This window comes from Salmo trutta, chromosome 8, assembly GCF_901001165.1.
Source record: "Salmo trutta chromosome 8, fSalTru1.1, whole genome shotgun sequence".
NCBI lineage: Eukaryota > Metazoa > Chordata > Actinopteri > Salmoniformes > Salmonidae > Salmo > Salmo trutta.
Genome location: NC_042964.1, coordinates 41278767 through 41292337, shown reverse-complemented (window position 1 = coordinate 41292337; position 13571 = coordinate 41278767). Strand labels below are relative to the sequence as shown.

At 42.6% G+C, this 13571-nt stretch overlaps 1 protein-coding gene across 3 annotated transcripts in view; it reads right to left on the bottom strand.

Annotated features, from left to right (window-relative positions):
* The window catches only part of LOC115198974 (PRKC apoptosis WT1 regulator protein-like), an 81769-nt gene extending 69271 nt beyond the window's left edge, over positions 1-12498 (bottom strand). Inside the window, exons 1-2 of one of the 3 annotated variants that reach the window (XM_029761440.1) lie at positions 12386-12498; positions 11361-12078 (exon numbers count right to left, since the gene is read on the bottom strand). In XM_029761440.1, coding sequence (XP_029617300.1) covers positions 11361-11921 — 561 coding nt within the window. In that variant the 5' untranslated portion in view covers positions 11922-12078; positions 12386-12498. The remainder of the gene's footprint in view (positions 1-11360; positions 12079-12385) is intronic. The other 2 variants (XM_029761442.1, XM_029761441.1) reach the window with 2 other exon arrangements.
* Between the last annotated feature and the right edge of the window lie 1073 nt (positions 12499-13571).

Here is a 13571-nt window from a genome sequence, read left to right as displayed (position 1 = left end):
TAGTAATTGAATGGTTGCAAGATCGAATCCCCGAGCTGACAAGGCAAGAATCTGTCGTTCTGCCCCTGAACAAGGAAGTTAGCCTAGGAACAGTGGGTTGTCATTGAAAACAAGAATTTGTTCTTAACTGACTTGCCTAGTTAAATAAAGGAAAAATTTAAAAAAGCAATCTCTTCTGATAGCAGAAGAATGGAACCGTCGGCTGGGTTAATCGTCGCCGTGGGTGTTACAGAATGCACAACCGTTCTCTAAGACGGGATGTCACTGAGGGGTGTAAGCGGGCCAGACCAGGAGCAAGTGGTCTGGAACAATGGGGTGACTACTAATCCGGGTGTTCTGCTCCATGTCTCTGGGCCTTGTACGCCTCCTAGCAGTCTCAGGGAGGAAACCAAGCCTTCCTCCGGACCGTAGCACATGGCCGGCTTGATCAACATAACGGAGTCTTTGGGGCTTCCAGCTTCCACCACATAAATAAAAACAACATTGATTTGGACAGCATCCCGGTGCCCCAGAGGCTTGCTGGAAGCGAGGAAAGATGTGAGAGGTTGGGGTCTTGGTTGGAAGGCCACCTGGGAACACATACGTGGGTCACATGGGATGGGCGGAAGGTAGGTATGCTGCCAGTTGCAGCCAATCGCTGGTCTGTTGTGGACATTGTGGGGTGCGTGCCAGTAATGCAGCATAGTTCAACACAGCTAAGTTGGCCCTCCGTCTACCCACAACAGCATCCGTAGGGGAAGGACACACTCACACACACACACACACACAGAATGAGGTTCCAGCTTTATAGCCAGGGGTAGGATGGCATGTAGTTACTTTAATCCTCTGAAACGCATTAATTCGTCTTTGTTTGGTTCAACAACTTAAAGATCAAGGCTTTATATCCACAGACACTTTGAACCCACATTTTCATTCGATTTAGAGTGTTTATCGGCTACATTCTCAAGCTGTTTTCCTGAACCACTTTTTCCATTTGGTTCTTCTTTTGATGTGAGCCTGCCTGGCTGTATTTTCCATAAATCAACAAGATGAGCCACACTAACAACATACACGTCAACAGTCTGAAGAAATTGAATGTTCTAAGCATTATGAATTCCTCCCATTTCTCCGGCTTCCAACAAATCAACTTAAGCCTCCTCAGGTATGCATGTAAAGTGAATGTGTTTTTAAAGATGGAGAGCTAGGCTTAAGACCCCCTCCCCCCCACCCAACCGTCCTCCCAGCAGCACACAGTGGAATGCCAAAGACTCCTGACAGCCTCCACCAGAAGACACGCTCTCCACCCAGTGAAGCAGAATGAAAAGAGCAAAGACTTTTATGACGTATGATTTGCATGTTTATTATTCATCTCCTTGGTTAGCTATATTGTTATGCTGCCGTGTCTGATACCGTAGCCTACTTCTGCTGACGCTTATCAGGGGACAAAGTCTGACAGGGAACCATGGTGCCGTAATGGGAGGAGAGAGAACCCATTGGCCTGTGGTGGTGCTGAATCTCTAGCTGTGTGTGCAGTACCAACATAACATTCTGGAACTCTTTTAGAGCCACTAGAAGAGCTCATCCATAAAAATGTTGCGAAAGGTTTTACCAAGAAGAACACCCCAAAACAACTCTTTCCGTGCTCATAGAAAGAGGAGAGAAAGAGACAGAAGTAGCAGCCGCATACTATTCTGTTCTGTAATGAATCGAAACAGACAGTTCTCCTGAATGCCTAATCATGCAGTGGCCTGATTTCAGCTGACTCACAAATCCCCCACTGCTGCCAAGCACACAGGAATGTCCAACAAACAAGTTACATTTATGCAGGAACACACACACACACACCACAGCTACTGTCAATCAGCAAGTTGATCAGCAGACAAACCCCAATCCACTTAATCTCTCTATGGGATCTCTGCATGCAGCAGCTGAATGTGGCAGCCCAAGCTTCCACAAGAACACAGTGGGGGGGCTAAGCGGCAGTTTCCAAAGGGGAGGCATGAAAACCACTACCCCATGCGTCCGTGTGAAACCATAAGCTATTAGTAGATATCAGGGGCAGGACATTTCAGTTACAATAACATGCAACAGTTTATGTTAATACTGTTAGCGTGATGGCTGGTATTGGAGGGAACAGATATGGAAAAAGAAAAACTTAAGCCTAAACGTATGACAGATGAAAGGAAATCACTGTCTCCACATCTGCTACTGGATTATGAAGGTGTTAACCTCAATGAGGAGAGACAACGACTTAGAAATCTCCATTTAGTTCAAAGGAGAAGGCTTCCATGTTCCGTGACACAATTCCAAAGCATTGGCATTTTACTCTAGGTCTTACTGTAAATCATGAAGTGCCTCGTGGGGAATTGGTACCAAATTGTTTGTGTCCAACGAATAGTTTAAAGTATGGGTCAACAACACACCAAGAGGGAAGATCAGTCACGCTATGATTTACTATTAGAACATCTGACTCATCATTCATAGTCACATTCCACAACACAGTAGGACATTAACCTCAACAACACCATATTAAGTAACCAACAACAATCCCATATTGCTGCACGTCCTGGTTTTGATTGCGAGTTAATGATTGGCCAGTCAGACAGCCACTGCGTCATCCAAGCAGTGACAGAGGAGCATGTAATTTCTCAGGCAAACAAAATGTGCAAACAGGCGTCTCTGTAAAAGGTAGATTCATAGGGTCCGGCATACTACTGTCCATTGGGACCAAGACTGTGGTTCTGTTGTGATAAAGAGAGGGGAACGGGTTGTTACTCATTCAGCAGACACGTGCTCCAGACGTCAATGCACATTGACCCTGGGCAATCAGCTTTTCATTCTCGGAGAGAGGCAGAGCAGGGGAGCATTCTTTTTTGGACAATAATAATCTACCACATGGAGCTCCTATAGCCTCATAACTAAAGAGCACTGACCCAATTACAGCAGAGAAATCTATGGCCTGGGTTAGAACAGAACACTCTACAAACCTACACATTCAGAACAGGACCAAATTAGGCAGGCTATTTTCTTGTCAGGCCTGCTGAAATGCATACATTATCAAAAATAACCCTGTGCTGTGATCGTGTTTTGTTACAAAACGTTTAAAACTGGATTCTTTGCCAGAAAGTGAGCTTATTAACCTGTGACAAGCAAAGAGGATGTGGGGAGGAAGCAGAGGCCAGGTCAGTCAGAGAGCTATTAGAGGAGCAGCCAGGACTACTGTATTCTGAGTGAAGGCTCCAGTTTTCACATACCCTTGGTCTGATTAAGTGATATGATTAAACCTGACAGGGTAATGGACGGCTATTCACTGGGCCTCACCTAGTCAGAGGGCACATTAATGAGAGCTGTCGTTTACGCAACATTCCAAAAACATGCACAAAACCCTGTGCCACATCCCATTAGCGGGAGCGGGGTGTTTTATGAGGTGCTGAGAGAACTTCGGGTGCCCCCTGTATTAGGGGCCTACCTGGTAACCATGTCATGGAACAATGCGAACAGTAGTTCCACATTCTTCCTCTTCCACAACTTCCTGTGGAATTCCCCTAATTTTCACCACACAGCTCTATTGGAACTTGTTTCTATTAGTCCCACCCCTCAACTTATTTTGCGAAAGATTCTCGTAAACAATCTACAACTCCTGCTAATTAGTCAACCTGTCAAATGTTCTTGTAAACTCACATAACTGGCAAAGGAGCCTGGGTATTAGGAAAAATAGGGGGCAAAAACGCTCTTTGGATTAGAGTTTAACATAACTTCACAAATTCCTTTTGTTCCACCAACAACCCAAAACCATGCCCAAATAATTCCTTGCTTATCCAAGTCCATGATCCAATCCCTATGGTATTTCCAGTAATGATGTGACCTTGTTTGGGAAAGGTTTTAGGAGCAAGTAAAACAGGTTCCACCCAATGGCACACTTAGATTTCATTTAAAACAGATGTATAGAAAGCTTTACATTTGATCTAATTACCTTACAATTAAATAACACCCTATTGCACCGATACTCAAAACATTCCCTGGCCATTGCTTTCATGCCTATTAGAAGAAGTGAATGACAACTCCATAACTGCAGTCTGTGGGAGGCCTTTAGAACATAATAATTTATGATCGTACTACAGCAGGAAGAGGGGTATCTTCAGAGGTGGAAACTGAACACAGATGGATGAGAGAAAGTACCACAGCCCCAGCATAAGGTAAGGAAGTAGAGGAGCAAAAACATATACAGCTCCCAGAGGACGGGCAGAGAGCGTCGCAGCATGAGAGGTCTGCCGCGCTAGGATGTGTGATTTGATTAATTAGGATCCCCATTAGCCCACGCCAACAATTTACATATACATTTAAAAACAACATGTATTGTGTGTGTGCATGCATCTATCAGTTACATATACAGTACCAGTCCAAAAAAGTTTGGACACCTACTCATTCAAGGGTTTTTCTGTATTTTTACTATTATCTACATGGTAGAATAATAGTGAAGACATCAAAACTATGAAATAACACATATGGAATCATGTAGTAACCAACAAAGTGTTAAATAAATCTAAATATATTTTATATTTGAGATTCTTCAAAGTAGCCTTGATGAGAGCTTTGCAGACTCTTGGCATTCCCTCAACCAGCATCATTAGGTAGTCACCTAGAATGCATTTCAAACCTTTATTTAACCAGGGAGGCCAGTTGAGAACAAGTTCTCATTTCTAACTGCGACCTGGCCAAGATAAAGCACAGCAGTGCGACAAAACAACAGAGTTACACATGGGATAAACAAACGTACAGTCAATAACACAACAGAAAATCTGTATACAGTGTGTGCAAATGAAGTAAGGAGGTAAGGCAATAAAATAGGCCATAGTGGCGAAGTAATTACAATTCAGCAATTAACACGAGTGATAGATGTACAGATGAGGATGTGCAAGTAGAAATACTGATGTGCAAAAAATCTGAAAAAAAAATATGGAGATGAGGTTGGTTGGATGGGCTATTTTACGAGGGTATGTTTGGCAGCATGAGTGAAGGAGGCTTTGTAGTGAAATAGGAAGCCGATTCTAGATTTAATTTTGGATTGGAGATGCTTAATATGAGTCTGGAAGGAGAGTTTACAGTCTAACCAGACACCTAGGTATTTATAGTTGTCCACATATTCTAAGTCAGAACCGTCCAGAGTAGTGATGCTAGGCGGGCGGGTAGCGATCGGGTGAAGAGCATGCATTTAGTTTTAATAGCGTTTAAGTGCAGTTGGAGGCCACAGAAGGAGAGTTGTTTGACATTGAAGCCCGTTTGGAGGTTTGTTAACACAGTGTCCAAAGAAGGGCCAGATGTATACAGAATGGTGTTGTCTGCGAAGAGTTGGCCTTGTTAACAGGTGTGCCTTCTTAATGTATCCTTCTTAATGCGTTTGAGCCAATCAGTTGTGTTGTGACAAGGTAGGGGTGGTATACAGAAGATCCCTATTTGGTAAAAGACCAAGTCCATATTATGGCAAGAACAGCTCAAATAAGCAAAGAGAAACTACAGTCCATCGTTACTTTAAGATATGAAGGTCAGTTAATCTGGAAATTTTCAAGAACTTTGAAAAAGTTTCTTCAAGTGCAGTCACAAAAACCATCAAGCGCTATGGTGAAACTGTCTCATGTGGACCGCCACAGGAAAGGAAGACCAGAGTTACCTCTGCTGCAGAGGATAAGTTCATTAGAGTTATTAGCCTCAGAAATTGCAGCCCAAATAAATGCTTCACAGAGTTCAAGTAACAGACACATCTCAACATCAACTGTTCAGAGGAGACATGGTTGAATCGCTGCAAAGAAAACACTACTAAAGGACAATAATAAGAAAACTTGCTTGGGCCAAGAAACACGAGCAATGGACATTAAACCGGTGGAAATCTGTCCTTTGGTCTGAGGAGTCCAAATTTAAGATTTTTGGTTCCAACCGTATCTTTGTGAGACGCACAGTAGGTGAACGGATGATCACTGTGGTTCCCACTGTGAAGCATGGAGGAGAATGTGTGATGGTGTGGGGGTGCTTTGCTGGTGACACTGTTGGTGATTTATTTAGAATTCAAAGCACACTTAACCAACATGGCTACCACAGCATTCTGCAGCGATACGCCATCCCATCTGGTTTACGCTTAGTGGGACTATCATTTGTTTTTCAACAGGACAATGACCCAAAACACACCTCCAGGTTCTGTAAGGGCTATTTGACCAAAAAGGAGAGTGATGGAGTGCTGCATCAGATGACCAGGCCTCCACAATCACCCGACCTCCACCCAATTGAGATGGTTTGGGATGAGTTGGACCGCAGAGTGAAGGACAAGCAGCCAACAAGTGCTCAGCATGTAGGAACTCCTTCAAGACTGTTGGAAAAGCATTCCAGGTGACTACCTCATGAAGCTGGTTGAGAGAATGCCAAGCTGTCATCAAAGCAAAGGGTGGCTACTTTGAAGAATCAAAAATATAAACCATATTTTGATTTGTTTAACACTTTTTTGGTTACTACATGATTCCATATGTGTTATTTCATAGTTGATGTTTTCACTATTATTCTACAATGTAGAAAATAGTAAAAAATAAATTTAAAAAACCTTGAATGAGTAGGTGTGTCCAAATTTTTGACTGGTACTGTACATGTCAGTACATACACACAACAAGTAGGTCACATGGTGGAGAGGCGTCGTGCTGTGAGGTGTGTACATTCCCACACCTTCTGGATGTGAGAGTCAGACTGGCTTGACCAGGAATTCTTTTGAAAGCAAGAGGGGTGATAAAAATATAAAAAAACTAGAGCCAGGCCACTTTATCACATCAATGTTACATTCCCCAGGGCTTCAGTACAGGTCAAGGGGGGAGTTCATGTAGTTACAGGGCAAAACTCTGTCTCACCACATACCATTTCTGCTTTACCCCTCATTGACAGCACTGCTACTTTAAGCACAACAATAGCAAGTGATGCTGAAGAAACACTGGGTTTCAACATGACAGTATGTCACTCAAGAGGGTTTACAGTTGTGTAGATGGTGTAATTGTAGCATGAAGGCTTTGAAATACATTTGTGGTCTGTCTGCAGATAAAACTTAACTTACTCACCTGGAGAGAGCCTGTTGTGCATATATCCAGAGCTAGATATGATCCGATGGATCTATAGAAACGGTGGGTTCAAACTGTGCTACCTTGTTGTAGCCTCACAAAACAAAACTGTTGCAGTTTGAGCTCAAAATGATAATCCAACCAATCAGGCTGGAGCTGTGGCTTTATCTCCCAATGGGCCATACACATTGTGAGGCAAAGCCAACTGGTAAGCAATGGGCCGTCCATGTATTATTAGCACTTTGTTGATGCAGATTCTCATAGGAAAACAAAATGTTAGAATCACATTGCTTTGTCCGTGGAGTGAAAGATATCAGCATGATTATGTACAGGGAACACACACTCCTCTTAGCTCATGACAGATATGCATAAACTACACAAAAGTGATTAAACAGCAACCAGGAAGAAGCTCTGAGAAATCCCCTCGGCCCTATCCTTTTTACATTTGACATTTCAGTCATTTAGCAGAATTAGGGTTGAGTGCCTTGTTCAACGGCCCAATGACAGATTTTTTTTAACAAGTCGGCTCTGGGATTTTAACCAGTGACATTTTGGTTCCTGGACCAGCGCTCCTAGAATCGCTAAGCTACCTATCGCCACAGTAACGGAATTACGCTGAGACTCACTTTAAAATGTATGCAAAAGAAAAAAAACATTGATTTCAAAGTTTAACAAACCATACAACTCTATGCACATTTGGAACAATTTACACAGAAAATAAATAAACAAACATTTACTGGAAACACAGCGCAGATGTAAATGTTGTGTTTTTGCTCAATTTCCCATGGAAAACGTTAAAAGTAGCCCTTGTGCATAGAGTTGTATGTTGTTAAACTTTGAAATCAATGCTTTTTGTTTGGTATACATTTTAAAGTGAAAAATGTGAGTTTCAGCATATTCCGTTAGCATGGAATTGCCCAGTGCTAATTGGCACCAATGTGTAGCCTGCCCTATCATACCGCCTATTCACGGTTGTTACTGACGAACGGCCCTGGGTGTTCCAGACAACAGCAGCAGCCTTGATCAGAGAGATCCAGCCCACCACATGAAACAAAGTTCACGCACCCGAGTGAAAGCAACTCAAGTCTCCAAGCAGAGCCTTATAACACACTGCTAGTCATAAAACATGGATGGCCCCAGACAATGAGGCTCATCAACTAGGCCTAAGCCACTGTGAGGCCAACAGGAAACGGACCACTGACTCAACACACACATTCTAAAGAGAGAGAGAGAGAGAAAAGGAGAGAGAGAGAAAAGGAGAGAGAGCGAGATTGAAGATAACGCTGTCTGAACGCTGTCTGAGCGTGAACTTAAGCAGTATTTCATTGTTCAGTAAGCATTTGTTAAGCAGGTCAGAGGTCCCCAACAGCCAGTAGACACATACCATTCTCCATCAGAGAGGGTGAGACGGACAGGGAGGCTGAAACGAGACACCTTCCTGGAATGGAGGAGGTGGTCCTAATTGACACTCCACAGAAGAGCCAGTGTTTGCTTCGGTTAACCGTGAAGCCATTATCAGCCCATCATAGGGAGAGTGGCGCGATTGGGTTCCCTATTGCTCTGAGACCCCCTCAACAGCTATTGTGCCCCACAGAACATGCAGGCTGATTATGCCCCAGCATACCTTTTCAATAAAACTCATAACACAAGGGGCCTTGTGTGAAGAGGGTCCAAATCATACAGTGATCGCGATGTCGGGGTTTAGATTTACCATGGACAGATGCAACGCAATAAACACAGGCAATATTGTTGCATGGGGCATGATCGCACATAGTTTGGCATGATCTGTGGGGTTGAAACCTAGCATTACGGCTTGGCTTCTGACAAGCTTCTCAAACTCCTTGATTGGCACTGCCGACCGCCTAATAACAGGCTGTCACCAGCCAACTGAGACACTGGTCAACCTCCAGGTGAAACTCCACAGTCGGCAGCATGCTCTGGGTCTGGGCAGCTGTCAGAAAAGCCAGAACCCTAATATGTAGACTACACTCTGTGGCTTCAAGGCACTGAGCCAGTGTCAACATCATAAAACATGCCCGTTATACAGTGCCTTCAGAAAGTATTCATACCCCTTGACCTATTCCAAATTGTATTGTGTTAAAGCCTACATTAAAAATTGATTAAATAGAATAGATTCTCACCCATCTACACACAATAACCCATAACGACAAAGTAAAAACATGTTTAAAATTTGTGCAAATTTATTGACAATGAAATACAGAAATATCTAATTTATGAAAGTATCCACACCCCTGAATCAACCTGTTAGAATCACCTTTGCCATCAATTACAGCTGTGAGTCTTTCCGGGTAAGTCTCTAAGAGATTTGCAGACCTGGACTGTAGAATATTTGCACATTATTTATTTTTTTATTCTTCAAGCTCTGTCAAGTTGGTTGTTGATCATTGCTAGACAGCCATTTTCAAGTCTCGTTATAGATTTTCAAGTCGATTTAAATCAAAACTGCAAGTAGGCCACTCAGGAACTTTCAATGTCGTCTCCCAGTGTCTGTTGGAAAGCAGACGGAACCAGGTTTTCCTCTAGGATCTGCCTGTGCTTAGATTTATTCCGTTTCTTTTTATTCTATAAAACACTGGAGTCCTTGCCGACGACAAGCATACCCATAATATGATGCAGCCCCCACCATGCTTGACAATATGAAGAGTTGTACACAGTGATATGTTGAGTTGGATTTGGACCAAACATAACGCTTTGTATTGAGGAATTAAAGTTAATTTCTTTGCCACATTTTTTGCAGTTGTACTTTAGTGCCTTACTGCAAACAGGATTCATGTTTTGTAAAATTTGTATTCTGTACAGGCATCCTTCTTTTCACTCTGTCATTTAAGTTAGTATTGTGGAGTAACTACAACGTTGTTGATCATCCATCCTCAGTTTTCTCCTATCATGGCTTCATGGTGAAATCCCTGAGTTGTTTCCTTCCTCTCCAGCAACTGAGTTAGGAAGGACGCCTGTATCTTTGTAGTGACCAGGTGTACTGATACACTATCCAAACTGTGGCTCAGTTGGTAGAGCATGGTGTTTGCAACGCCAGCATGGTGTGTGCAACGCCAGGGTTGTGGGTTTGATTCCCATGGGGGGCCAGTACAAAAAAACAAAAAAATTTATGAAATGTATGCATTCACTACTGTTAGTCGCTCTGGATAAGAGCGTCTGCTAAATGACTAAAATGTAATGTAAAATGTAATTAATAACTTCACCATGCTCGAAGGGATATTCAATGGCTGATTTTTTATTTATCTACCAATAAGTGCCCTTCATTGCGAGGCTTTGGCTTGAATCTGTGTATGAAATTGACAGCTCAACTGAGGGACCTTACAGATTGCATGTGTGGGGTACAGAGATGAGGTAGTCATTCGAAAATCATGTTAACCACTATTCTTGCACACAGAGTGAGCCCATGCAACTTAATATATGACTTGTTAAGCACATTTTTAGCCTTATTTAGGCTTGCCTTATTTAGGCTTGCCTTATTTAGGGGTTGAATACTTGACTCAAGACAATTCAGCATTTAATTTTTTATGAATTTGTAAACATTTCTAAAAACATAATTCCACTTTGACATTATGGTGTATTGTGTGGAGGCCAGTGACACAAAATCTCAATTTAATCCGTTTTAAAAATCAGGCTGTAACACAAAAAAATGTTGAAAAAGTCAAGGTGTGTGAATACTTTCTGAAGACACTGTATACATATAATTTCCCTGATGGTGGAAGTTCTTAGAATAACAGGACAGACATATTACCGAGTGGTGGACTGGTGGTTGACAAGCTTTCATCAGCATCCCTGCTGCCAGGCTGTGACATGATTTAAGTGCAATAACAATGATAATGCTCTCTCTGCACATTTTCAGCATTCTCATGGAGACTTTTTTTCATGTCTGTGCTAGACAGAAGGTCTTCATAAACACTCAGCTGGAACAGACATGTTTATGTAGGCCTTTTGAAGGTCAGAAGAACGTTTTATAACCCCATTTGAATACTTCTCATTAGTCATTAAAGCTACTCAGTCTCAAACCATTATTTTCCCACATATATCCAACCCATTTGGTACATTAAATGTTTGTTTCATAAAGATAATGACAACCTAATGGACAGATAAGTCCATCTTTAATGCCGTCTTTTCACCAGTGGTTTCATCAACTTTTATTTCTCGCATAGGCCTACAGGTTGCCAGCACAGTGTAAACAGTCTCATCCTACACCATGCATCATGCTTAATAACTAGGCGATGATTTGTAAACAAATGAAAATTACAGACAGCTTGGACTCACCTCGGTGGATGGCATGCTGACAACACCTGTTGATCTGCGCTTTTCCCTCAGCTTTCTTTTCTCTATCTGTCCTTTCCCCTTCCTGGCGCTTGGACCACTGTTTTTCTTCTCTTTGCCTTTACTGGGTGAGGGGCTCTCCTTGTCACTGCCATGGTCATTGCATGCAGTGGGGCTGGACTCTTGTGGGGTGCAGGGTACTTTCTCCGGCTGCGGTGTCTTCTTCAGGTTACTCCCCGGTGTATCCGCTCCTCTGACGGCTGGTGTCGGGTGTGGGTCATCGTCAGGTCTCTTCAAGGCTGAGGAGGATGATGAGCGAGCCATGGGGTATGATGTCCCGCGGTCCGGGTTGCCGTTGTTGTTAAGTTCGGTGCTCGAGGTAGCATTGCGCATCTCACTTTTGTTGCTGTGGCTCCCCAGGGACGCAGGGACAATACCACCAGTGCACGCGCCGGTGGCCGCAGCGATGTCCCCGAGCATTTTTGCCCTCATTTTCTCCCGTTTAGCCTTCCATTCCTCCAGAAAGTCTGTCTGTGCATTTGGTTTAAATCCACCCGTTGCCATGTTCCTTTTTGAATGTGTGGGTTTTTCACCAGTGGCTTTACTAAGTTTGTAAACCTACGCTCCTTCAGCAGTGAATTTGTAATTTCCGTTTTTAATCAGGTTACCGTGCAATCGTCCTTCGCTTCTAATGGCACCACATTTCTCAAAACGACTCGGTCTACAGGTAATGGAGAATCAGTTAGTGTACATTTGGTCCAAACTTCAATGAAACGACCTCATTTCGAAATTACTATCCGTGTGTAAAGTGTATCCAATTATTTTTACAAACTAGCCTTACCATATACAAACATGGTTTGAACTATATATAACTAGTAGCAAAGTTGGTGCTAGAGTAGATAATCACAAGTCGATAATTCTTATAAGTTATATTTTCTCCCCCAAAATGTTAAAGTAACTTATTGGAAATAACATGAATCACTTAGTAGACCATTATAACAGTGACATGCATTTCTAATAAGACTCACCTGTTATTTTGCAGTCCTTTCGCTCTCTCAGGTGAAAATTCCGTAGGAACGAATTGTAGCCTACTTCACTGCAAACTCGATTAGTCACATGCAACCTAGGGAACAGTGCGGCTCGGACTCAGCTCCCTCTCCTGGGCTTCTCCGAACCCATACGAAAACTCACGAATACATACGAAATTAAATGGATGTAGCCTATTCCGTTATTAAAAATGTTTGCGTTGTACTTGCTGTGTCTAAACACCTTTCTTTGATATTTTCCAACTAAATGTTTCTTTTTTACAGCATCTAGGCTACAAAGTGGAAATAAACAAGAAGAAAAATGTCTCAGCCTAATCAGACTATATAGTGTATATTCTTCTTAACCTATAGGCTGTATAGGTGGAGGCTGGTGGGAGGAGCTATAAGTCTGACTACACCGCTAGCGTCGCGTGCACGAGCATTGCAAAATACATTTAGAAATCTATATTATTGAATTATTGCGCCAACGAGCATCTGCGTTGCCAAGGGCTAACACGGAACCCAAACTGGCTATCGTGCATAAGTTTATTTTGTCCCCCCACACCAAACGCGATCATGACACCAGGTTAAAATATCAAAACAAACTCTGAACCAATTACATTAATTTGGGGACAGGTCAAAAAGCATTAAACATTTATGGCAATTTAGCTAGTTAGCTTGCACTTGCTAGCTAATTTGTCCTATTTAGATAGCTTGCTGTTGCTAGCTAATTTGTCCTGGGATATAAACATTGAATTGTTATTTTACCTGAAATGCACAAGGTCCTCTACTCCGACAATTAATCCACACACAAAACGGTCAGCCAAATTGTTTCTAGTCATCTCTCCACCTTCCAGGCTTTTTCTTCTCTGGACTTTATATTGCAATTGGCAACTTTCATAAATTAGGTGCATTACCGCCACCGACCTTGTTCGTCTTTCAGTCACCCACGTGGGTATATCCAATGAGGAGATGGCACGTGGGTACCTGCTTCTATAAACCAACGAGGAGATGGGAGAGGCGGGACTTGCAGAGCGATCTGCGTCACAAATAGAACTGACTTCTATTTTAGCCCTTGGCAACGCAGATGCTCGTGAGCAGTGTGGGTTCAATAATTGAATAATATAGATTTCTAACTGTATTTTGCACACAACACGAGAGGTGTAGTCAGCATGTAAAATAGAAGTCA